The 26,765-nt window shown below is 35.8% G+C and overlaps 1 protein-coding gene across 6 annotated transcripts in view; it reads left to right on the top strand.

The window, feature by feature from the left end:
* The window catches only part of SWT1 (SWT1 RNA endoribonuclease homolog), a 94,522-nt gene extending 71,959 nt beyond the window's left edge, over positions 1-22,563 (top strand). For 5 of the 6 annotated variants that reach the window (XM_043485150.1, XM_043485147.1, XM_043485148.1 and 2 more), the window contains 3 exons: positions 11,331-11,397; positions 16,070-16,134; positions 21,603-22,563. In XM_043485150.1, the coding sequence (XP_043341085.1) occupies positions 11,331-11,397; positions 16,070-16,134; positions 21,603-21,732 (262 nt within the window). In that variant the 3' untranslated portion in view covers positions 21,733-22,563. Of the gene's footprint in view, positions 1-11,330; positions 11,398-16,069; positions 16,135-17,740; positions 17,796-21,602 lie in introns of all 6 variants that reach the window. The other variant, XM_043485149.1, reaches the window with a different exon arrangement.
* The last annotated feature ends 4,202 nt before the right edge of the window (positions 22,564-26,765 follow it).

The raw sequence follows: 26,765 nt of genomic DNA, 5'->3' as shown, positions 1-26,765 counted from the left end.
GAAACATGGAGTTCTAAACACTGGACTGCCAGGGAAGTCCTATGATTACTATCCCTATTTTCAAAAACTCAACATTTCCTCCAGATGGCTTGGAAATAATTGTAAAAGATTACAGGAAATGAATGTGATCCTATAAAATAGTTTGTATGAAGTAGAAACATTCTTCAGTCCAGTGTGTTCCATTCAATTAAGGTATATTTGTTATGCTTCCTTTACATATATAGGCTCAGGGCCTAATGTGGAAGTAACCATCTGTCCTCAAAGCAAAGAAGGTCCAACTTACTTTCAGAACCTTTAATCAAGAATTAAATTTCTTTCATAAATGTGTAATTTTTAAAGAAGTTGCAGACATATTATTTTATTATAACCTAGGCCAATCCATTTTTCATACCCATGCATTTTCAACTTTCTACTGAAAAGTCACTTAAAATAGAATTCCATGTTCAGAAATTTAATTGCCAATTCTTCAACTTAGGTACTTCTGTACCTAGGCAGAATGACTCATGTAGGAAGGGCCCATTGTTTATACACCTATCCCTTGTGGATTTCTATGTTCCACCTCATGTCCTACATCTTACCTGGTCTCTGGGGTGGTCAGTTCCTGCTGTGATGATCATATCTGTCTATACCAACAGAGGTACTAATCTCTCTTCTCATGCTGAGATATGGAAAATATTCTCTCTTGATTCAACTGAGATACCATTGGACTTTATAGGAGGAACCTTCACTCTAAAGCTAATGAACGTATGACTAAACAAAAAAAGTGGCAAAAGGAGTTCAAGAATTCCTTGTTTTAAACCAGTCAAAAGATTAGCTTAAAAGAAATTCCGTACTTTGCTGTTTATCTAGTTGATGGTTATTTCTCTTACCTCAGCCCTTATTTCTGGGTCCATTATTTCTAAATCCCAAAGCTTACTGGCTTACAGAATGACAGTCAATTACTTATTTTGTCTGATGGTTTTAGGGCTTGACTAGACACATGAGGGCAGTTCTTACTTGAGATCGCTTGTATGGTTGTGGTCAAATAGTGTTTGGAGTCATTTCTAAGGCTGTCTGATGCTGGCTGTCAGCTAGAACACGAACATGTAGCATCTCCATGTAGCCTCAGCTTCCTCCCAAATGGAAGGTTGGTTTCTAAGATCATCCCAAAATATCAGGTGGTTGCTATATTGCTTTTAATGACATTGCCTCAAATTATATGTCATCCTTGTTGTCACAGACCTGCCTAGATTGAGGGGGCGCCACCATAGACCCTACCTATTGATAGGAAGAGAAATGTCAATGTTAATATTATAAGAAGAAACATAAGGGATGAAGCAAAATTTTCAGCAGTTCTTTTACCAAAGATCTGTTAGTGGTAAATGCTCTCATTCTGACTGAAAGTGTTGTTTTGCTTTCATTATTGATTGCTATTTAACTGAGTGTAGGTTGTAAGTTGACAGTTATTTTCCCTAGGCACTTTGAAGATATAATTTCAATTATCTTATATCTTCTTGAAAATGGCTTGTCAGCTGTCAGCAGAAGGGTTTTCAAGAAGCTGTTGCCTTATCTACTCTTCTGTAAGATGAGCTCAAGAACTTGTTAGTCTGTTATAACAGTTTCTGTTATAACCTATGTGTTCAGCAAGGGTTTCACTATCATACCCACTTTATACATTGGAAAGTAGGATTACAGGGATAGTGTCATTGCCTAAGGTCATATGGTTTATACTTAGCAGAATGACCTGTTGAAGTTGGTCTTGGTCTAGAGAACTCACTTCTGAATACCCTAAACTTTCTGACTGAAAAACTTAAAGTTAGTTATATTCAAGAGATATTTTTTTAGTTGGTTTCATAGAACTTTAGAAAATTTCTAAATTTAATTGAAAAGAACGTTGGGACTTCCCTGATGGTCCAGTGGTCAAAACTCAGTTCTCCCAAAGCACGGGGCCCCAGTTCAATCCCTGGGGAGGGAACCAAGATCATATATGCCTCACAGGGTGGCCTAAAAAAGAATATTAAATGACCAACAAAAGTACAAAATATCTTTGCCATAGAAGTCAATTCACTTTTTTCCTCTGTTTTTCTAAATTTGCCTTTTTCTACCTTTTATTTTTCTGAGAGGAGAATGAGTCTGCTTGGTTGAAGTGAGTATCCCCAAAAGATTTCCATTGGTAGATGGTCTTGTCCCAAGAGACAGTTTTTAACAAATGAAACAACTGGGGTGATAAAAGCAGGAAAGAAAACTGTGTCTGAGGTGATACTGCCGACAGTCAACATCAAGTAATTTGGAAGAGTGAAGACCTGTCTTAATAAAAATTTGAATAAAAAGCTTGAATAAAAATTTCCGTCTTACGCACCAGACTAGGTCAAGATGAACTTCGCATCCATGTACTAACACATGGGGCTTCCCTGGTGCTCAGATGGTGAAGAATCTGCCTGCCCATGCAGGACATCAAGGAAACCTGGGTTCGATCCGTGGGGTCCCAAAGAGTTGGACATGACTGAGCGATACACACAGACACACACACACAGACACACACACACAGACACACAGACACACACACACACACACCCTCCAACACATGGGGTCATTCATAGGGGAAAAAATAGGTAAACTGGTTGTTTTGATGCATTTAAAAATAAATGATTTGCTTAAATTTTTTACTTTGTAATGGATTGATTGTATATCTTAGAAATGCCTTAGAATTTACAAAGCATAGTTGGATTGGAAACAGTATTTTTAAGATTGAGAGGAGAAAGGAAAACAATGACTGTTTATTTTAGAGAATGAGTACACATGGTTAACCCAGGTTAATATGCAGGTCTGTAAAAGCAGACTGAAAGTGAATTACCAGAAAGACTGAAAAGTTCAAGAGACTTGGCAGCACAGATATCTGGGAATTCCCTGGTGGTTCAGCAGTATAGGGCTCAGCACTTGCACTGCCACAACCCAGTTTTGATCCCTGGTGGGGGAACTTAGATTCCTGGAGCCATTTGGTGCAGCCAAATTAAAAGAAAAAAGAAAAATCAAAGAAGAAAGGAGTTTCAAAAGAGAAGGAATCTTTAATGGTGTCATGTTATTACCAAGAGGCCAAAAAAAAAAAAAACCTGTCCATTAGATTGGTAGAAGTCATTGGTGAATTTATTGGTGTTAATTTCATAAAAGATGTTAAATATCAGTTGACCAAGGGGGCTTTGAGATGAAGACTAGAAACAGCTGAAGGCATCATGTAACTATAGGAGATCACAAGGCCAAAGGAAGAGATTGTGTTTGAAATTGCCTTGAGAAGACAATGGGTCAAGTGAGTATAAATGTTAGATAATGTCAGTATAAATGTTTCTTAGATAATATGTGAAAAAATAAAACCATTCATAATAAATAAACTCAGAGTTACAGCAAAACAAGTAATTTTGTAATAATAATACATGAAGTTATTCTTAACCCTTTCACTACAGTAAAATCTTAAATTTTCCAGTTTCTCAGAAAGGCCTTTTTGCTAAGGTTTCCCTTCTTAAAAGTGAAATCATACAGTTTTTGTCCTTTTGTGACAGGCTTGTTTCACTTAAGACAATGTTTTCAAAGTTCATCCATGTTGGTCGCCTGTGTCAGAGTTTCCTTTTAAAGCTCAGTAAGTGTTAGTCACTCAGTTGTGTCTGACTCTGCAACCCCATGGACTGTAGCCCGCCAGGCTCCTCTGTCATGGAATTCTCCAGGCAAGAATAGTGGAGTGGATAGCCATTCCCTCCTCCAGGAGATCCTCCCAACACCCAGGGGTAGAACCCGGGTCTCCTGCGTTGCAGGCAGATTCTTTACTGTCTGAGCACCAGGGAAGTATATATACCATATTTTGTTTATTCATTGATTTTTTTTAAATTTATTCATTTTCATTGGAGGTTGATTATTGTACAGTATTGTGATGGTTTTGCCATACATCAACATGAATCAGCCACAGGTATACATGTGTTCCTTCATCCTGAACCTCCCTCCCACCTCCCTCCCCCCATCCCTCTGGGTTGTCCCAGAGCACTGACTTTGGGTGCCCTGCTTCTTGCGTCAAACTTGACACTGGTCATCTGTTTTACATATGGTAATGCACGTGTTTGATGAACACTTAGGTTGCTTCTGCTCTTTGGTCCTTATGAGTATTACTGCTGTGAACATGGACATACAGATATCTCTGTGAGTCCCTGCTTTTAATTCTTTAGGAGGTATACCCAGAAATTGAATTGCTGGATTATGTGGTGATTCTGTTTTTAATTTTGTTGAGGAACCACAGACTGTTTTCCATAGCAGTTACACCATTTTACATTCTCACCAGTGGTGCACTAGGCTTCCATTTTCTCCACATCCTCATCAATTCCTGTTATTTTCTGTTGTTTTTTTAAAACAGTCGTCCTAATGGGTTGAGGTGTTATCTTGTGATTTGGTTTGCCTTCTTTTCATAAAAAGTCTAATGCATTTTAAAAGCTCTTTCAATCTTGATTAGTTAAATGTATGTATTACAAGAGTTTTTTTACTCTTCAAATTTTTTCCTCAATTATTCTAAATAGAACATTTCTATCATATTTTTATCTGTTATAAACAATTTCTTTATTATAGGGAGGTGTGCTTATAATAAGGCAGTAGTAAAATTGTGTCACAGCCCTGATTGCATATATTGAAATCTTCCAGCGGTAAATGGTGGAACCTCATTCTTATGTTTCTTTCACTCTTGGCTCTTATCTTGGCTCTACTCCTTCCTTTTGATCTAGAGAGATCTTATTTGCCATGTTACAATGGAAAGATAGAAAGTACCTGGTAATGAGGTGGAATTAATCAGCTAGGAAATAACATTCATAAGATATTAGGAGTAACTATGATTGTTATACAGATGCTGCAGTATCTGGTCTTATAGTGGACATCATACTCTTCAAAGACTTAGTTATGAAGACCTAGTTAAGCCTGATAGGGGTCTCAGCACTAAGTCGAGGAATGAGCTAGTTTGTCATACTTCTGGCCCCTTGTAGTATGTTGTTAGTGCTAAGCCTAGAACTGGCCTCCAGCAGCACCATCTCAAGTAGTAAGATTACTTTTTAGCAGGAAATACAATGCCATGAAGCAAAGCAAATAAAGTAGATATTTTGCAATAAACTACTCAGTGAATTCCACATCAGTCTCACATTCTGGGAAGTGGTCCATCTTGCTTCTAATCTTGAGATCTGTGGCTCCTCAAAGCTGAGCCAACAGTATTTAGGATGTCAACTGTGTTCATTTGCTAGGGCTGCCATAAGGAAATAGTACAGACTTGGGTAGCATAAACAACTGAATTTGCTTCCTTATAGTTTTGGAGGCTGAAGTCCAAGAACAAGCAATGCTGGCTGGGTTAGTGTCCTCAGAGGCCTCTTTCCTTGTCTTGCAAATGACTCTAAAGGAAAAACAGAACATAATTTATTTCGTTTAAATTTGTTTAAGTTGTTTAACTTTATTTATTTATTTTACCATTTTTAACTATATATGGTGTTCTTTTAAAATCTGAGACTGATGTATATCTCCCACTTACATAGCTGATTCCACCAAATTAACTATGGAAAACATGATTTTAATTTTGCTTGTAGTAAAGGACTCCAAAAAACATACTCTTTAAGATCCAAGACTTTTTTCCTCTGGTGAGTATGTCCTCATTGTTGATTCAATAAATTTTCACTCAGTTTATCAGTGATACTGCTTAAATTCATCAGCAGCAAAATTCAGTTTGCATGTTTCTGTATCAAAAGAAGAGGAATATGGCTGGAGCTAGAGATTATCACACTAAGTGAAATAAATCAGACAGATAAAGACAACTATTTTGAAGAAAAAGAACAGAGCTCAAGGGTCAGAATGATCTGAAGTTGAATTCTCGTTCGATCCATTTACTAACTCTGTCACATAGACAGGTTAATTAACCTTTTTGTATTTGCTTCCTAATCTAGAAAATGGAGTTTATAATAGTTGCTTTGTTAAATTGCAGAAATTAAAGGCAATAGCATTTGTTTCTTTTCTGGCACTGGTTAGATGCTCAGTAGTGTCCTCAATGATAATGTTGATTCACAGTAAAAAATAAGCCTTAAGTAGGTTCTTAGCTTTGGAGAACAATACAATGAGTTTCTAAATAATGCTGTAAACAAACATTTTTACTTTGTTTTAATTAACTTTTTTATTGTGGTAAAATACACATAGCATTACCATTTTTAAGTGTTCTTAAAAATGTATTAGGGCTTCCGTGGTGGCTCAGTGGTAAGCAATCTACTTGCAGTGCAGGAAATGAAGTTTTGATACCTGGGTGGGGAAGATCCCCTGGAAATGGAAATGGCAACCCACTCCAGTATTCTTTCTTGGGAAATCCCATGGACAGAGAAGCCTGGTGGGCTACAGTCCATGGGGTTGCAAAGAGTTAGATACAACTGAGTGCACATGTGCATAAAAATGTGTTAATGGAGTATTAAATATATTCATATTGTTGTGTAACCATCACCACATCCATAACCATAACTCTTTTCATCTTGTGTAACTGAAACTCTGTTTCCATTAAATATAATAACTTCTCATTTCTTCTTCCTCTCAGCCCTTGGCAGCACCTGATGCCTGTCTATAATTTTGATTGCTCTCGGTATATACACAAAAGAATTGAAAATAATGTCTTGTTATCAAGCAAAGGGCTTGCTGCCCAAATTTGCATATAAGCCAATACTGTGGCACCAGCTTTTGAGAAGAGAAAGGGCTTTATTGTGAGGTTTAACTGGCAAGGAAATGAGGAGGCGTGGCTCTCAATTCTGTCTCTTCATTCTGGGCTTTGGTCAAATGTTCATGAGTTAGAAGAAAAGGGTTGGTTTGCAGAAGCCCTGGAGGGGCAGGTATCCAGGGCAGGGCTTTAGAGCCTGTCCATTTGTGGTGAGGTTAGGTTCAGTGGCTTTAGAACCAGATCTTCCTGCCCCATGGACCCTACACTTCTGACAGGGTCTGGTCACATCTGGTCCTTTCGTTCCAGGGAGAGGGGAAGCTTTGGTTCTGGGTGTTACTTGAGGTCAAATTTTTCTCTTCTGAGCATGCTTTGGCTGCATGACTTGTGGTTTTGTTCCGTTTGTCTCTGAAAAACAACTCAGTATCTTGTTAGAAACAGGATAGGGCCAGTTTGGGCTGGTTCTGCAATTATAGTCTCAAAGAGATATTTACGTACCTATGTTCATAGCAGCAAGAGCCACAGTAAGTAAAAAGTGAAAGTAATTCTTGTCCGTCAACAGATAAATAAATAAGCAAAATGAGGTATGTACATACAATGGAATATTATTTAGCCTTAAAAAGGAAGGAAATTCTGACAGATGCTACAATGTGGATGAACCCTGAGTAGCATGGATGAACAGTGAGCTGAGTAAAATAAGTCGTATAATTTAAGCTTATTTTTAATGTTCTTCAAACATGAAAAACTATTTAAAATATCATATTACTGTTAAACTGCCTTGCCAGCAGGGAACATAATTTATTCAGTTCTGTGGGATGTAAATTATGATTTATAAATATCCATGAATATGCTGTGTTTTCTTTTGAATTTTTAGAGTTAGATATTAAACTTGAATATTCTAGACTTATTTCCCCACTCCTGAGTCTGATGGTTTACTTTTTCTATCTAGGAGGAAAGTTTTATTTGAATTTTTAAAATCCTTATTTAAAAATTAGTCCATTTTAATACATTATTTGATTTTTAATTTTAGTCAGATTATTTTATTAACTTTTTAAAATTTTTGAGTGGCATACTCTTTTTTCTTTAACAAGATGGATAGATATTTATCTAATATTGGATGAGATGGAAATGAAGTTTGTTTCAGATTAACATGCTGCTTACTTAATGTTAATTGTTCATCGATAGAGAACTCAAAGTGCTTATGTGGTTAAGAGTTAGAACTTCTAGTGAATGTTGGTTCTGCTACTGACTTCCTTTGTGGCTTTGAGAAAGATCTAACAACTTCAAAGATTTAGTGTTGGAATGTACACAAAATAGTTTGCCAGAAGCATTTGATAAAAGGCAAATTAACCGGGTGGCGATTTTAAAAGACTATTTCATTTGATTTCATAAAATCACGTAATCCAAGAAGTTTTAAGGGTTATCCTTTTTTATTAGTGAATAAAAACATGGGGTCCAGAGTCAAACTAACAGAGATTTAGGTACCTACCACCACTGTGTAATCTTGGGCAAGTGTTTTACAACCCTAAACCTTGGTTTCTACATCTGAAAACTGGTTTTCATAGCAGGTTATATTTATTTACATGTGCCAGGATTTCTGCTAAACATTTTAATTTTAGACACATTATTTTATTTGCTTCATATAATCACCTTATTTAGTAAATGCTGTGTTCTCCTCATTTCACAGATGAGGAGCTGGGGTACAGAAAAGTAGGTAATGTGATTAACTTGGTTTGTAAATAATCTTTGAGCTGCAGATTAAATCCTGCGTCAGTCGGTTCCCCAATTCTGATTCCAAAATTCTAAAGTAAAATTTCGTGATTATAACAACTTGAGGATAGGCAGCCATGTCTTCTAATTTTTTTATATCCCATAGCTCTTAGTATCATATACATTTGAGGGTATAGTATACATTTGATATGTATTTATTGATTGTTAGGAATTTCTCTTAAAAAAACATGTAGATATATTTATAAAAAAATAATGGCCACTTTCTCTAGGGGCTCATTCTTTCTATTATTCTTTTTAAATGTTGCCATTGAAGGGTAGTTTTAGGACTTTCATTCTAAGACTCTTTTGTCTTCATGCTGGTATTTTTTAAAAACAAACAAGAAAGCTATAGAGAAGGCTGACCTCTCAAGAATTTTTGTGTGGGGAATTACTTAAGGCATGAAAGTCCATAAACCATTTTTCTCCATTTCATTTTTTGTGTATTTTCAACAAACTGTACTTGCAGTTAGTAAAAGTTGGCAGTTTTTGTTTATACCAGGCCAAATTCCATTCTCATAAACTCAGAGTTCATTGGCCTTATTAAAGTCTAAAAGCCCTAATTGAGTATATTTTAGTAAAAATTATCTACTCAATTTGGGGCTCAGTTTACCTCAGAACATTTTTTAAGAGTAGCATTTAAGAGTAGTAGGTTTCATAACAAATCCTACAACATATATCCTTGTTTTTAAAAATAGCGTGTATGATTTTATTCTGATTATATCAATAATATATCTGTGAATGATGCTGACATCCTAGTTAACCCTTTCCTCGTTAGAAGGTAATTCTGTAATATTTTGTCAAATAGTCGAGTATTTAAGTTTGTACAATGTAGATCATTGTACATTTCAGTAAATTTATTTATAAAATCATTGAATTGTTAAAGTGAGTGAATTTTATGGTATGTAAACTGTACCTCAGTAAAACTGTTAAAAAATAAAACCATGCTAGGAGTTGACAGTTTTTTTCAGTTTTTTGCTAATTGGCAAACTCAGATGATGTAATTAATTTTCTTTATTTCATGCTGTGGCTATGCTTTGTTGCTATAGATAAATAACTGATTTACCAAAACTAATTTTTTTGTGAAATATTTCAGGACGGAGAAATGTTTACTTTATTTTCTGGCAAAGAGCATACTTTCTTTTGTAATATAAGCTTGAAATTTATAAGACTCTTTTATAAAACATCTTGTTTCATTTATTTTTTTAACCCTCTTTTATGGACAGTTTGGATTATTTCCAAAGTTATAAAAAAGAATGGGTGTAAATTATTCCACATTGCTGATTGTTTGTTTACACTAGGTTACAAAATTGGAACGGATTATTTTTTCCATTGCTTTTTAAAACATTGGTTTAACTTATCTATATAGCTTTGTTCTCATTTTAAAAAACAAAGTACTTATGGACCCTTTCCAATGTATTTATTGTCTGCTTTTTCTTTGTTTTGGGTTTTGATATTATTTATATTTTAAAATTACTTGTTGGGACAGTAACTTTTTCCATGAAACTTATTTTTAGGAAGACTTTTATATGTTCTTAAAGATATTTGGTATGTGTCTTCTCCAAAGGAGAATGATCCATTTAAAAATTTTACTATGTCCTGAAAAATTATTTTATGAAAGCTATCTTGCAAGTCTAATAAGGGCCAACTTTTTTAAAGATCTAATTAAGATGTTATAGAGATCAGTTAACTAATATTTGACAACATCAAGCATTGGCAAGGATGTGAGGACCTAGAGACATTGTTGTAATTAAAAGGCACTTGAAATTTAAGAATTAACTGGGGTGGCTTGATTTCTCATTAGTTAAATCATGCACTTATTCTGTGACTTGAAACTATTAGACATTAGATGATGATAATAGTTGTCATTGTACTGTTTTATATATACCAATATATAGTGCTTGCTGTTTTATCAGACACTGTCATCAAGACTTTACTTATAGCAACTTGTTTAATTCTGTGATCCTATGAAGTAAAGACTACTACTTACCTTGTTTAACAGATAAGGAAAATAAGTCACACAGAACTCACTCAAAAACACAGATCCCCAGGTAGACATTGTTTTTAACCACTTTATCGTAATATGAGGACTGCTTTCCTTTTCTTTTTTCTTTTTTTCCCTTTTTTTTCCCTTTTCTTTTTTAAAAGAAAAGATTCATCTTGAAAGAATTAAAAAGTACTTAGTATAAAAAAATGAGAATACTTACTGCTAGAAGGATAAACATGTTCTTCCATTTCCTTCTTTATTTCTTCCTTGTTTCCATTTTGTTATGTTTTTATGTTATTTTTATGAGTAAGTGTTATTTCCAGTGACTGACAGAGTCTGATTACTGATGCTTTTTCAGAGACTTCTAGGCAGTTAGTTCAAACAGTGTTATTTGAATTTAGTCACATAATCTTTATTAGTACTTTTTAATGTGTATGATAGTTTATATCACTTGTCCATTTGCATTGGTTACACATTTTTGTGGGAAATCTTTATCTGCTGCTTAAAAAATAAGGAGTGTAAATATACTTCGCATTTCCATCTAACTTTTGAAAAATCTGTATCATTGTAACTCAAAATGTGAACTGTAATTTCATATAAGAATGCTAATAGTTGATTAATTAATGACATATTAATATAAGTAAATAAAAATATTTTAATAAATTGATATTCCATATCAACTGATAATTGATATTTGTTGAAGTAAGCACATGGTTTTATAACTTCAGTTGATAAATTAAACCCAAAAAAGGTCGTAAACATTGTAATAAGCTTATTATACATACTGAGAATAAAGTATCTCTCAGTATGAATATGTTTTGGGAGAAAAGTTCAAGGTATTGTTTTGTTTTTTTCTTAAATCAATTCATTCCCCCTCTTTGTTTTTATTTTATTTTTTAGGATTTTGGTCCCCAACAGTAATTATCAGGATATTGAGACCCTCTATAACTTCCTAATCAAGTATGAGGTAGGAGAAATATTTTTAAATATTTATCATATTTCCATTACAATCAAGTTTTACTATAAACAAACAGAGGTGTTCTAAACTGGAATGCTATTTAATTGCTGTTTACTTTAAGTTCTTAAATGCCACCAAAATTTGCCAAGACATTCATTGTCTTTCATTCTCTTAAGTAAGCACATGTGGTAGAGACCTATACTAATACAACATGGAATTGTTTCCCATCAGGGACGCTGTTGGTATGCTGGATAGGTCATTTCTTCATTGTGTGGAACGTTGCAGGATGCTTCAACATCTCTGACCCTCAGATACTAATGCCAGTACTCTCTCAGTCATTGTGACAACCAGAAATACCCTCCCACCGCACCCAACTCTTACACCCAGAGGGCCTCTAGGGAGGAAGAGCCACCTCCGGTTGAGCACCACTGATTACTGCAAAGGAAAGCTATAATTTAGTTTTCTCCATAGCAGCAGCAGAGACCCTGGAATTAAAGCTCTGATCAGGCTCCAGTGTATTTTGTAAATTAATCTGCATGCTTTTCTTATCCTTGTTGATCCAAGGCAGGTATTCTGTTGATCTTCTTTTGTTTGTCTAAAGTTCTTTGCCCATGTGCCCATATATTCTTTCTTTTTGAGGGTGTGTGGTGTTTAAGTTTAAAATGCTCTAAATATAGGAATATGACATATATTCAGGTGTCCCTTTTCTTGTGAAGTTGAACATCTTTATATGTATTTCTTTGCTTTTATTCCTGATTAGCTCTTCAACTTTTTTTTTTTTTAATTTCAAAAAAAATTTTTGGTTTGGCTCTGCTGGATCTTTGTTGATGCGCAAGGGCTTTCTCTAGTTGTGGTGCACAGGCTTCTCATCGTGGTGGCTTCGCTTGTTACAGAGTGTGGGCTGTAGCGCACAGGCTCAGTAGTTGAGGCTCATGGGCTTAGTTGCTCCGAGGCATGTGGAATCTTCCTGGAGCAGGGATCAAACCTGTGTACCCTGCATTGGCAGGTGGATTCTTAACCACTGGGCCACCAGGGAAGACCTCTTTAACTTTTTTATGCCACATCTTATATTAAGAACCTAGTGTTGAAGAACACAGACTCTGAAATCAAACTAGTCATGTTCAGATGTTGGTTCTGCCTCCAGTTAGGTGTGTAATCTTAGAAGAGTTATCTTATTCTCCTTGTCTCAGTTGCCTCATCTGTAAAATGGGAGTAACATAAGTAGGTAAATTACAGCTATTCTTTAAATAAGACTAAATAACTTAATATGTGTAAAGTGCTCCAAACAGTAAGAGGCACAAAGTAAGTGTTCAGTAAGTGTTACTTTTCTTATTTAAGGAACAAATGGTGTTTATATGTACCTTTTAAAAGTTACCCTTAATATGTTCAGTTCAGTTCAGTTGCTCAGTTGTGTCCATCTCTGCAGCCCCATGGACTGCAGCAGGCTAGGCTTTGCCATCCGTCATCAACTCCTGGAGCTTAACTCAAACTCATGTCCATCAAGTCGGTGATGCCATCCAACCATCCCATCCTCTGTCGTCCCCTTCTCCTCCTGCCTTCAACCTTTTCTAGCATCAGGGTCTTTTCCAAGGAGTCAGTTCTTCACATCAGGTGGCCAAAGTATTGGAGTTTGAGTTTCCAGCATCAGTCCTTTCAATGAATATTCAGGACTGGTTTCCTTTAGGATTGACTGGTTGGATCTTCTTGCAGTCCAAGGGACTCTCAAGAGTCTTCTCCCACACCAAAGTTCTTAATGCTGTATAACCATGTTTATGTGATTATTAAGATAATTTCCTCTTTTGAGATGATTTGATGAAATAATTATTTCATCATACTTTCTGAATTTCAATCCAATAGAAATTTATTTGGAGAAACAGTGGGACAATTTTAAAATCCTATATCCTGGAAAAATCTGATGTATAGGTCTTTTGGGGGTTTAGTACTTTATATTGCTGAGAGCATTGGGAGAAAATACCCAATTTGTTATTTATAAGAATATGTGGATCTGAGTCCCAGATTTTTAAAGTTATTTCTATTAGCAGAACTTCATCCCCAAAAGCAATTATTACATTGGATGTATTTTTCTCATAAACAGTGATAGGGACAATCTAAATTTTTTAAGGTGTTTGGCTGTTATTATACTTACCTTTGCTTCCTGATCTTGATTTCTTAAGAATTAAGAATAATATGACCATTTCTCATATTTGGCACTCACTGTTAATAAGTTACAACTAAGAATTAATGATACCAATTCCATTTTACAATCATAATTCTTGATGTTTACTGACAAGGGGTATCTTTTAGTTATTTGTTTTCTGGGAATTAAAATTGTGCACTTAAGCACAGAAATGATACTTAATAGTGTAATTTGAAACATCCTAATATGACTAATTTAAAATATCTTGTATCAAAACTAATGAAGATAGTGAAATGATATATTTCAGGCTAGAACCTGTGATGTATGTCATGAATCTGTGTTTTAGTTTTCCTTTATTAGTAGGTTCACTGCCTACTTTAGAAGTCATCTACTATAACCTGGAGTCACATCACCCCAGCCATGTTCTGGGATAAGGGTTTGAATAGATGTGGGTGATTGTTTTCAAAACTACAGATAAATCAGATAGTTTTTTTTTTTCCCCTAAAATCTGCTAATGGCTTCAAGAACTTCTTTGTATTTATATTATGTCAAGTTCAAAATCAGTTCTTTAGCTGATTTTTCTCAACAGTTGATAGAGAATAGAGTATTCCTTTTATCTTATGATCAAAGATCTGCAGTGTTGGCTGTTGACATTTGCTGGCCTAAGTCTGGATACATTTGTAGGTCCCAGCATGTTGGGGCAATAGTGAAAATATCAAAGGCCCTGGAGATCATCAGGGCAGAACATGTAGAAAAATAGGAATCAGACTGGTTGATAGGTTAACTCTAAGTGTATATCTTAAAACATTTTTAGATGATTATTTTAGTAAAAATTATAAAGTACCTAAAAGTTAATCATGATAAATCATACACCACTTTCTTAAATCATTAAATATAATAGTAAATATTATGTATAATTAAATAACATTGAACTGTATATAAACATAATCCTAATTTTCAGCAAAAATTGAGGATTATATATATTTCAAATTTATATTTAAAAACTGTATGTTTAAAAAAAAACAACTGTATGTTTAGTGAATGGAACATTTTCTATACAGATATGTTGAATTTGTTATGAAAATACTGAAAGAAGCTCGTGGAACTTGCAAATAAGCAATGCCCTAAACTCTCCAGGAGACTTTCATGATATAAATCTTTAAAGTAGTGTTAATTAAGTCAATATAGGAACATTTTTCCTCATCAAAAATGTATATGCTAATAATAGCATAAGTATTTTTAAAAGTAAAGTGAATAGATGATAGTTTCATTTAGTTTCCCTTCATTAATTCAGAATTTCTAAAAAGTTAGACAGTATGTTATTTCTTCAGTAATCCGGGGCTAAGGGCTAAGTCGCTTCAGTTGTGTGTCTGACTCTGCGACCCTATGAACTGTAGCCCCCCACCAGGCTCCTCTGTCCATGGGATTTTCCAGGCAAGAACACTGGAGTGCGTAGCCATTTCCTTCTCCAGGGATTGAACACCTGTCTCTTACGTCTCCTGCATTGGCAGGCGGGTTCTTTACCACTGGTGCCACCTGGGAAGCCCCCCTTGAGTAATCTTATTAAAAGAAATTCCTTCTACAAATTTCCAGATTCTTCCTTGCAGCATAAGTAAAATATTGCCTAAATCAGTGGTAAGTTTCAAGAAGTACAGGATACCTTCACTGTGTTCTCCACATGTGCCACAAAAAGTTTTTGTATGATGAAGGACTTTTATTTTTATAGTATTATAAATTGTGAATTATAATAGATATTTATAAACTTAAACATTTGTTTAAATACGTAGACATTGATAGTCGGAAAAACACATTTCTTTAGAAAGTGTCTATAAATCATCCATTTCCCAAAACAGAGTTTTCCACACAGTTTATTACCTTATTGTTTAAAGTTATTCAGTAATAACTTTCAGAAGGGTCAACCATAGTATTCAAATGTTGTTAGAGTTGACTACTTAACTTTTTCTTTCAGCTTGAATTATTTCTTTTTTTTTTTTTTTTGAATTATTTCTAATGTTAATGAAATAAACAAGATGTGGCTGATTCTGCTTACAACAGTCTACCTGTATGACCCAAATCTACTTTAGTCCTTTAGGTATAGGTATTAAATGTTAACAATTTATTTACTTTTCCCAGAAAATAAATATTGAATAAGTATATTAGGACTAGGCTAATTGATGCATAAAATCTGCTGATAACCAGTAATAGTAGAATTTGATGTTGCATGTATTATACACATTTTTTTCCTGTCTGTTTGATTCCTAAAGTGATCATCTGCTTTGTTGGGAGTCCCACAAATCCCAGGACCATCTCACTTCTTCTGGTTCTGTTAATTAAGTTGTAACAATAGGACTAATATTTTTACACATAGTTCAGTGTTAAGTGTTATGTTCACTGAACTTCTAATTGTCATTATTTAGTCCTTTTTATGCAAAAGCTAAAAACTTGACATTCTCCTCCTTCAGAATATGGACCATTCTAATTGTGCTCTCACCTTTCATTTGACTTAATATGTATTTTTAATAGCTATATCTTGATTCTTTTCAGGTAAATAAAAATGTCAAATTTACTGCCCAGGAACTTTATGATTGCGTTTCACAGGCTGAGTATCGGTAAGTCATATATGTATGTATAGTCATATATATGTGTATGTAGATATATTAGTATAGCACTGCTTGGTGGTGGTGAATGGTTCTTTTTATGTCTTCACTATACTATGATCTTTTTTTTAGCCTTTATAAATGTGAAATAGTTCATACATATAAAAAAACTATGTATATATGTATGCACATAGCAAATTTAATTTTTAAAGTAAATTCTCAAGTTTAGGGATGTCAAGGCTTTTTTATATTTTTCAAAAATATTGAAGACTCAGCCCTAAGAGCTTTTGCTTATGTGGGTTTTATCTATCTATATAGAAATTAGAATTGAGAAATTTGTAATATTTATTCATTTAAATAAGCTGTGTACAGTTTTCTCTGTTCATCTGGCATTTTCCACTAATGAAATCGTATATAAGAAAATAGGAAATTTTTGTTGTGCTCAAATTGTTCTTTAATGTATCAATGCTGTTACAATAAACTGTGTTCAAAACAAGAGCTATAGCAGAACTGACTGTATTCTCACTGCTGTGTAATATGCTATGGTATCACTTACCAGTTTATTTGCCATTTATAATTTACAGATATATTTGTGTAGCTACAGAATTGTATGAGTGGACACAATGACAAAGTTAACTATCAAGGTGGTTCTACTGGTAAAACTCTAGATTGATAAATATGTTTGATGATATCAAGACCCTAGAACTGATAGTCATACAAAAATGTATGGCAGCATAACTATGAAAATTCACTCATTCACTAGATTAAAGTAAGTTTTCTAAGAAAATCTGAAGCCAGTTAGGCATGCATCATCTGTTATAGCTGAGAATGAAAATGATTTTTTACCCTAATCTTCAGACTACCAATTAATCAGTTTTGTTCTTATTTATGGGCTTCCGTGGTGGCTCAGTGGTAAAGAATCCATCAGCCATTGTAGGAGACATGGGTTTGATCCCCAGGTCGGGAAAATCCCCTGGAGAAGGAAATGGCAGACTACTGCCTGGAGAATTCCATGGACAGAGGAGCCTGGTGGGCTACAGTCCATGGGATCACAAAAGAGTCAGACATGACTCAGCAGCTAAACAACAATCGACAACTCTTAGTTATAGATCATTACAGATACTATGCATTTAAAGGTTTGTATACTTGAGATTTGGATCAAAAATATAATGTCTTCCAGTCTTGGCGATATTTTTGAAGGTGTATAAAGCTCCATATATAACTTGGAGGGCAGAGTCCCTTGCAGGGTGGTTCCATTAAAATGTCTAAGATTATTTTGACTTCAGCTTACTATTTAAATGTGAAGTTTTTTTTTGGTATATTTTGTTTTGGAGAGGTGAAGGATACAAATGTCAAACTTAAATGTTCAAAGTTAAACTAGTAGTACCTATTTTTCTCTTTGTTTTCTTTGCACTTACGATACCAAGAATTTGAGCTATGATATTAATTAATAAGCTCCCTCTTATATCTGAAAGGATGATTTTAAAGAGAAATCCAATATGTCTAATATCTTGAATGCATTGGAAAATGGCAGTTGCTGTTCAATGGACTTTTAAAGTTAATAGCTTTTAGATTTGTTACTCTGTTGTTTTTTTGAAATTATTTGCTATATTTTCAGTGAATGGTACCGCCCATATGAACCTCTGGTATACTCCACAGCTCACAGTTTTCAAGTAAGTTGCCGGAAGACAGAGGTTCTTTTTGTTTAAGTAATTCATACTAGACACAGAGCCAAATGCAATAGATAAGAGGTAGCAAGCTTCCCTGTGACTCAGAAGTGAAAACGGAAGAATGATTTAATTTAACTTCACTATATTAAGAAAAACAATTACTTAGATTGTCTGACTTTGCTAATCTTTGTTTTTGATTTGTGACGTGTTATTTGTGAAGGAAGAGGCTGTTGATGTGTCTAACAGCAAATGTATTGCAATAGGGAAGAAATTAAGTAGCTCAAGAAGAAAACTATTTTATAGGTTCTGATAAGGCAGGTAATTAAAGTTTCACATTGAAAGTGGCTTGGACCAGAATTTGAATTCCATGACACAGCAGAACCTTGGTGTTTCTGTGTGTACATCAGTTAGTGTTTTCTCTCTTCTGTAGTTTGTAGATTCTTTGGCCTAGCTTTTGCTCTTGCCAGTGGGGTCTGAGTACTGCTTACCCTGAGCAGATGAGGAGTTTGCTCAGAAAATCCAGGATGGTAAATTAATAAGATTATCAAATAAATTACTAAATAAATATCTTGTGTGGTATCCTCTATTGATACATATATGAAAAATGAGTTAGGAATAGTGTTTAATTCACTTTGCTTGACCTATAAATTCTTGACAGAATGTTCTGGCATGTTCACAAGACAAGTCTCTAAGGTCATTTTTCCTTTGTGAAATGCACATTGGTTTGTGACATCAGCTCCTTCAAGTACCTGGTATATCCAAATAATATGCCGCCTACGGCACGAGTTATCAGGAACAAATTTGTTTTCCTTATGGCAAGAGCTTTCCGGAATTACTGCTTTCTGAACTCCAGGGATCAGCTCTGTGGTAGTATCATCCTAGAGCTCTGGTTCTCTGAAGTGTGGTTCCTGGAGCTGAGTGTTAGCACCATCTGGGAACTTGCAAGAAATGCGAACTCTAAGACTCTAGCCCAGACCTTCTGAATCAAAAACTGTTCATATTCTGTTGTTACATGCACTACATTGTATTCCATTTTCCCCTTACTTGAGATGCACATTGCAAGTGCTCAGAAACATTAAGACAGCTGTAAAGCACATGGCCATTGCACTCTTTTTCTTGTACTTAGAAAGGATTTTGGAAAAAATACTGGAAGTAGGGCACTTCAATTCACTACTGCCATGCCACTTTGACAAAATTAGCTATGGAAATGAATCAGATAACTGCTGCAGTTATTTTTTTATTGATGTGATCAAATTTCTGCTTATTTTGACCCATCTGAGATTTGGTCAGAGTTAGTTTCAGACTCATAATAGGATGATTTAGAAAATCAGTGGCGGTTCTATAGAAATTTCATGAACAATACAGAATTGCAGAACTAGAAGCAGTCTCCAGTCTTTAGCTTTGTTCCAGAAGGGATTAGGAGTTGGGATTGTTTAGTTTGGCAAAGAAATAGGACCACCTGTAAGGGACATAAAGTATCTGTGCTATTGGAGGAAACAGGGATAGCAACTTCTTGTTTTGTTTTAATTTAGGCAAACAGCTTGTAGATTTTTTTCTAAGCCCAATGTAGAGAAAGAACTTTCTAGCAATTAAGAAATATCAGAATAGGTAATAGGCTTTCTCTCAGTTGTAAATGTCTAATCTGCGAGAGGTAAAAGCTAAGGTGAGATAAGTCATTGGAGATGCTACAGAACAGTAGGCAAAGGTGTTAAGGTAAGCAGTATCTAATATTCTGCTATTCTGCTTCTAATCCATTGGGGAAAGGAACTCAAAAATTCCTATCATCATAGTCTGGTATTGGCCAAACACACATGATAGTGTGTTTGGTCGATACTAGAAAAACATCTGATACTTTCCTCAGCAGCAATGACAACTTGATGCAGGAAGCAAAATCTGTAGGTGATAATCCATTGTCAGAATGCTGACTCACACAAATAAAGAAACTAAATGCCACTAGGATGAAAAGAGGGCATACCTCTTGAGAGGAGGAAAAAAGAGAAAGAAGAAAAAAGAAAAGACACCGAAATACATTAAAAGTCTAGTTACTAAAAGAGTTTTTTTCCACATGTAGAATAAGTAACCAAGAACAGAAATAGGGACCTACCCTTTTTGTTTATTTCATTTTTAAGTTTATAGGAAAACATTTTACATATCTCCTATTTTGAATTTCTTAGAGTCTTCTGAAAATCATTTTCTGAGTAGTTGTAAAGAACTGGCAAGAACATAACACTGATTTTAAGCACTCCAAATATAGGAAATAGGTCTAGAGTAACAGAGTCAAAAGCCTCACCGCATGTTTTCAGGAAGTGAGGCCTCTCCAAAAATATAGTGTATTTACTTTGCTGCCACTGTTAGCTCTCATCCTATTCCTTCAGTTCTGATTCACTTCTTTTCCCTTTGTGCCCTGCATGGGTGGGGATCCATGGGTGGGGGAGGAGGGGTAGTGTGCAAAGGTAGCTAGGAGTCCTTCTCAATACCCTGGAGGTAGCTCAGAGCAATCTCAGAAATCAAAGAAGTAATAGCAGTGTACATGCTGCTTAGTTGCTCAGTTGTGTCTGACTCTTTGTGGCCATTTGGACAGACTCCTCTGTCCATGGGATTTTTCAGGCAAGAATGCTGGAGTGGATTGCCATTTCCTCCTCCAGGGGATCTTCCCAACCCAGGGATCGAACCTGCATCTCCTCAGTCTTATGCATTCAGGCAGATTGTTTACCCACTGAGCCACTGGGGGCTTCCCAATAACCGTGTAACTTTCATAATAAAATAACTGCTGTTTTCTGATGCAGTGCTGGATACTGGGTATCCTTCATGAATTTATGCAGACAGCTTCTCAGATTTAAATGGGTTTCCAGGGGATTTGGACTCTAGACACCATGTATAATGGGTTGGTACTCTAACTGATGACTTAGTGATCCCACAGTTAATAGGCCTCCTGTCAGCTTTTGAGGTTCAGCTAAGCTTAATCTTAGATACAGTTGTGAGTAGTTGGGCAAATATCAGGCATTTACTACCTCCTTCCTCACTTGTGGTTTAGAGTAGTTAACTAGTATTCATTTGTTAATGGCTAAGTTATCAGTTCTCTTTTTTTTTTTTTTTTTATCAGTTCTCTTTTAAGAGTCAAGCTGTCAAAAAAAAAAAAAAAGAGTCAAAGCTGTCAACTTCCTGTCCAGCGTCTGTTCCTGTCTGGAGTTGTGTCCTCTTAGAATCCACTAGTCTTGGGACCTTTAACTCCCAAACCAAATAAAACAAAAATATGTGATCTACTCCACAGTGTTCTTATTGGCAGCAGGTCTTCCTTGGAAACTTTTATTCATGAATTCAGTAATATCCCCAAGATCGTCTCCATGATGACTGTCTAAGAATTGCATTACTAAGTTGTTTATCCTCCCATGTTGCTTGGTTCATTGGAAGGACTGATGCTGAACCTGAAACTCCAATACTTTGGCCACCTGATGCGAAGAACTGACTCATTTGAAAGGACCCTGATGGTGGGAAAGATTGAAGGTGGGAGGAGAAGGGGACCACAGAGGATGAGATGGTTGAATAGCATCACCAACTCAATGGACATCAATTTGGGTGGACCTCGGGAGTTGGTGATGGACAGGGAGGCCTGGTGTGCTGTAGTCCATGTGGTCGCAAAGTGTTGGACACGACTGAGCAGCTGAGCTGAAGAAACCATTTCTCTAGGCATTGTTACTCTCAAATATCAAATAATATATTCTAAATCCCAGTGTTCTCTTTTTGTAGTGAGATTTTTTCATTTATCTGGCTGACTGTCTTGTAGTCACATAACGTTTCTTTCTCCCCTAGGGAAAAGTTAAGCATTGGATGCCGCCAACTGATTGAGATGGAATATACCATGCAGCAGTGCAATGCCTCTGTCTATATGGAGGCCAGAAACAGGGGATGGTGTGAAGACATGGTCAACGATAGGACCTGAGTGCCAATCTGTAACTTAGAAGGAACTGTATTTGTCTTCAGGAACAACAGAGTACTTTTCAACCTTTTGTGCCAAACCCGAGAGACTTGCAAGAAATCTCATAGGTATAAAAAGATGATTGCCTAGTACTGACAATCTCATTGAGCTTCTATTGCATCCATTGTGGAATAAATCGTGTACTCAACACTTCAGAAGTTGACCTTACCTGCCTACCTCTACTCTTGATACTGAGCCAACATGACTAAGGAAAGGAGAGCCATCTTTTTGGACATCTTAGGGCAAGAGCCACTGTGGCATCTGAGGAAGGCCAGGGACACAGCATTAGCATCTCCCTCAACCCCAAATATGGGTTCATGACCAGAGACTTTCAAACCTCAAGAAAGAATTAGGACCTGACCATGCTCATCATATTCCACAAGAGAAATCTTACCCTGGGCTGTTTTCTGATCAGATTGTCTTCCATGTAGACCTGGTGAAGTAATCACATCCCTTTCACTTCCCCCAAGGTAAGGGAAGTAGAGTTTTTACCTCAGCTCAACTCTGCAGTAGCCTCTTCTCTTCAGTGAGTTTCTAATGTTAAGAGCGGAGAGACCCCTCTCCCCAGTTTCCTCTGAAATGTGAAGCAGCATGGATTTATGGGATCAGGTGGTAGTGGCTGATGTTTGCCCCTAGCTAAACCAAGTGTTTAATTGACTTATTTCATTATACCATAAACTGGAAATCCTTGTTTACTAAAGTATATTATGTTGTTAATACATTTGAGTAAATATGATTTAGTATTCTATTACAAATGTTAATTTATTTTTTTAAGCAATAAATTATTTTTAGTGATTTTGCTTTTCATCTTACTTCCAAATTTTGTTTCTGAACTATATAGAGGTATGACTATAAAAGTGACCCTCTGATAAGAGAATTATGCGGAGTGCTCACTATCGGGAAGAAGGATCTGATGAGCTTTGTTTGCATAGAAAGCCACACCTCCTCCCAGGTGCTCAAAGTGCCCTCAGGGAAATGAGCCCTTGTAGAAGGAGACGCTTCCAAGGCATCTCTGCTGTCTGCCTCTGCTATTCCTTCCCCAGAAGCCAAGAAAGCATCCCCTCCCCTTAACAAAAGAGCTCTCATCAGATTTTTCTTCCTTAACTACTTCTAGTTATTATTGCGTTTTGCTCTGTTTGGGGTTGTTTGTTTTTGGTCTCTTTTTGGTGGTGCCTCGAAGTTTGCATGATCTTAGTTCCCCAACAAGGACTAAACCCAGGGTCATGACAATGAAAGCAGAGACCTAACCGTGGACTCCGTGGAACTCCCTGCTCTGCTTCATTACCTCCTTTTTCCCTTTTATCTTTTTAATATGTTATACTTTTTAGGAAATTTCTTTTCACTCTGGTCGTGACTTATTTCACCCTATATATGTGGATTTTAATTTTATCCTAGTCTTTGTGTCTTTCACTTTCTGCATTGTCAGTTTTCAACCTTTTATTTAAATATTTATTATAATATGTAAAAGTGTTTTCTTCTTTCTAGTCTTATTTTCATCTTTGGCAACATTCTTTAAAATTTTTTTAGTGTTTGTTTCTTTGAAATGTCAGATCTTTTTTCTTTTTTGTTGCCTTTTCCTGATTTTAAACTTTCTGCTTTTTTCCCCTGCTAGTCCATTGCAGGAGTTGAGGGCTTCCTTTCCTCCTGTCCCCTACTTTTTTTCTGGATCTCCTCTCTGGATTGGAGTAATTTAGTGGACATAAGGATCATTTAAGCACTCCCTTGCACAGAACATAAATGTTTTGATGGGAGATTATCAGATCTTTAGAAGAACTTCAGGTTTTAAAATCTCCATTCAGTATGGATAGCTATTGTATTTTGTTTGGGCAGAAGCTTTATATATGCATGCTGTGAACCAGAGGGGACTGATGAGGAAAGTCCCATGATGGGGAAGAGCTCTCTGTGTAATACCTTGCCTTAGTGAGGAGCTGTGATAACTTTCTGAGACGCAACACCCAAGGAGTATTCCAGTAGAGTTGGAACCATTTTACACCAACGTTTCCTAGCTTATTTCCATAAGATCGTCTGTTTCCTTCTAGGAAGGATCTGGTTTGAATCCTCTTGTTTGCAGCCGCCATAGCTCTTCCAGCATTCTGAGCCAAAGAAAAGCTGTGGCTCAAGAACATTGTGTCCTACTGGGTCCTCTTGTTAGGACCTGCAGTGGGCAATTGGAGCTGCACAGGGTGGAACTTCTCAGATGAGTTCATTTCACCTTTCTAGCATTGTCTTTGCCTGTCATATGAAAGACAGGGGACACAAGACCAACCTGAAACTTTATTTCCTTGATCTTTTGGCCATCATCTTAAAAATAGAAGTCCTTTCACCCTTCCAAGGTTGACCCACTATTATTTAGTGTCTTGGTCTCCCTTAAGAGCCTAGTTCTTAACAGTTCATATTCCTGATGTGACATCTCAAGTTCACCTACCTTTTGGAGCCTTTTAGCTCCTACTGACTCATCCCATGAATTAGAATGAATTTACCTTTTTCTTCTAAGAGGGAACATATCTCACTATTGAATAATGAAATGCATCTTCCACTGAGGGATGCTGACACCCGTACTCCTTTTCTGATTCAGATTGGATCAGATTGGACAACCCATTCTCCATCCAGTTTTAGGCTATTTTGCCAAAAAAACAAAAAACCCCACTCCAGGGAAAACAAGCAGCTGCATGAGCGTGAGCAGTATCTATAGCTGTGAACCAAGAAAGGAAGGTGGTAAGACATTCAGATCTCAGGTACCACCAAGGTGGTAACTATGATCCAAATTGAGTCTCCTAGCCTGTGCAACTCGATCACAGACTAATGGTTGTTAATTTGGTACATAACCCTTGCATGGCCACAGAGAATGAATGGTTCCCTGATGAGATTTCTAGTCAGGTAAAATACTGACATGTCCTAGCCTTTTTTAAAAAAGCCTTTTCCTTTAAAGGTTTGGTTAAGCTAGAAAGATAGCACCTTTCCAAGTGTACAATTTTTAGTTTTGTCAGACACCATCACACAGTCAGCAGTGTTCACCTGTTACAAGTTTCAACCGCTCCTTAAAATTCCCTGGTGCCTTTCTGTAGCCAACTCCCATCCCCACCTCATGAAGCTACTGATGTCTCCTGTCCATGTAGTTCTTTTCCAGAATACTCTGTAAATGGAGGCTTTTCACTTAGCATGAGGCTTCTGAGGATCCGTTCGTGTTTTATCTTGTTTTTATTTCTTAGTATTTCATTGTATGGATGTACCCTTCTATCCATTCACCAACTGGTAGGATATTTGAGTTTCCAGATTTTGGTGATCATGAATAAAACTATTATATTCATATACAGGTTTCTCTAAGAACATGTTTTCATTTCACTTGGATAAATACTTAGGAATAAGGCTACTGTCTCATAGAATATTTAATTTTATAAGAAACTGTCAAACTTTCCAAAACTTTTCCATTTTGCTTTTTACATTTTCCTAATGATCAATGATAGTAAGCACATTTTCATGTTATTATTAGATTCTGTTTATCAGTGTCTTTTTCCAAACCTTTTGCAGGATGTTTCATCTCTTAAATTTCTGATTCATTAAAATTTGGTATTCTGTGTGTATCTTTTTCCAAGCTAAAATTATATTAGTCCTATTATTCTCTCTGAGCAAATCTTTTGCCATCTATTCAAACATATGCCTTTTTTAGATTCTTGTATTCCTATAAGATATCAACCCTAGACATACCCAGCTTAATAACTGAACTTTGCTTCTCACTCTTATCCAAACCCCCAGTAGAGAACTGAGCTTCTAACAGAGGAGCCTAAACATTTTGTTAGCTATTGTGCTAGTAAAAGCAGCCATGACATGCACTTGAGCACATCCCTCTCTGTATATACTCTACTTACTGTTCAGTTATCATTATTATTTGTCTTTAAGACTCTTGAGAAACTTCTGGTCTTTTATGAAGAAAACTGGTACTTCACAGTTATTTAACCTGCAGATGATTTATTCGGTGGGTCTCCTGCTAACAGGCCCAAATTTGTAGCTTGGCCTTACTAAGTATATGAGATTGATATAGTGATATTTCCTTGTTTTTCTTTTCACCCAGCTGATTTACCCTATATATAAGTCTCACCCAGTGAGAGACTCTTCAAAATCTTTTTTTGAAACAAAGGAAGACACAAAAAATATTATGAAGACTGTTTTCTGTGACTCACAGTCTTCTCTAACAGCAACTGTGGAGATGCAATAATATCCTATAGAGACTTTCTCCTTTGCCTAACCCCTTAAATTTTATAGGGTTTTTATAGATTATAGGGTATACTTGTCATTCAGTCACTAGTCGTGTCTCTTTGTGACCCCATGGACTGCAGCATGCCAGGCCTCCCTGTCCCTCACTAGCAAGGATTCTAGTACTAATCATATTCCCAAATTCTCTTCCCTAAAATATGATTATGTAAGGAATTCTACATGTTGTAAATGGTAAAATATGTAAGACTCTATACTTAGAGGCCAAATATCAAAGCCCTATCCTTGAAAATCACAATAAAAGAAAATTCATACTTGAGTATAATCAATTGTTTTGTTATTTCAAACAGGTATTTTATAGTTTTTCCTATTGTTTTAGGAATTGGGTATGTTTCATGCATTATTACAATTGATTTTAAGAGTGGTTATTGATCAATATCATTTCTAAACTACTCCAAAACCCACACTGGTAAAAAACAAAAACAAATTCTTTAATTTATGCTGAAGCTATGCCATTTTCTCCTTCCCTTAAAAAAAAAAAAATTACCTTTTAAGTGCAGATAAACAGGAAAAATTGGTCAATGAGTACTTTTTTTTCTTTATGGAAACTTCCTATATTCAAAATATATTTAACATAATTTTAGCTACCAATGGCATCAATGGTAATATGATAAAACTTTGACCAAAGTATTCCCACATATTATTTGCATTAAGCATGTTACCTAGGAATTGAGAAGTGATTTCAAGGATTTCATAGTGACCCCTCCAGTAAAATTTTATTTCCTTGT

Source organism: Cervus canadensis, chromosome 13, assembly GCF_019320065.1.
Source record: "Cervus canadensis isolate Bull #8, Minnesota chromosome 13, ASM1932006v1, whole genome shotgun sequence".
Lineage (NCBI taxonomy): Eukaryota > Metazoa > Chordata > Mammalia > Artiodactyla > Cervidae > Cervus > Cervus canadensis.
The sequence above is the reverse complement of the archived record's forward strand: the minus strand, read 5'-3'. Positions and strand labels throughout refer to the sequence as shown.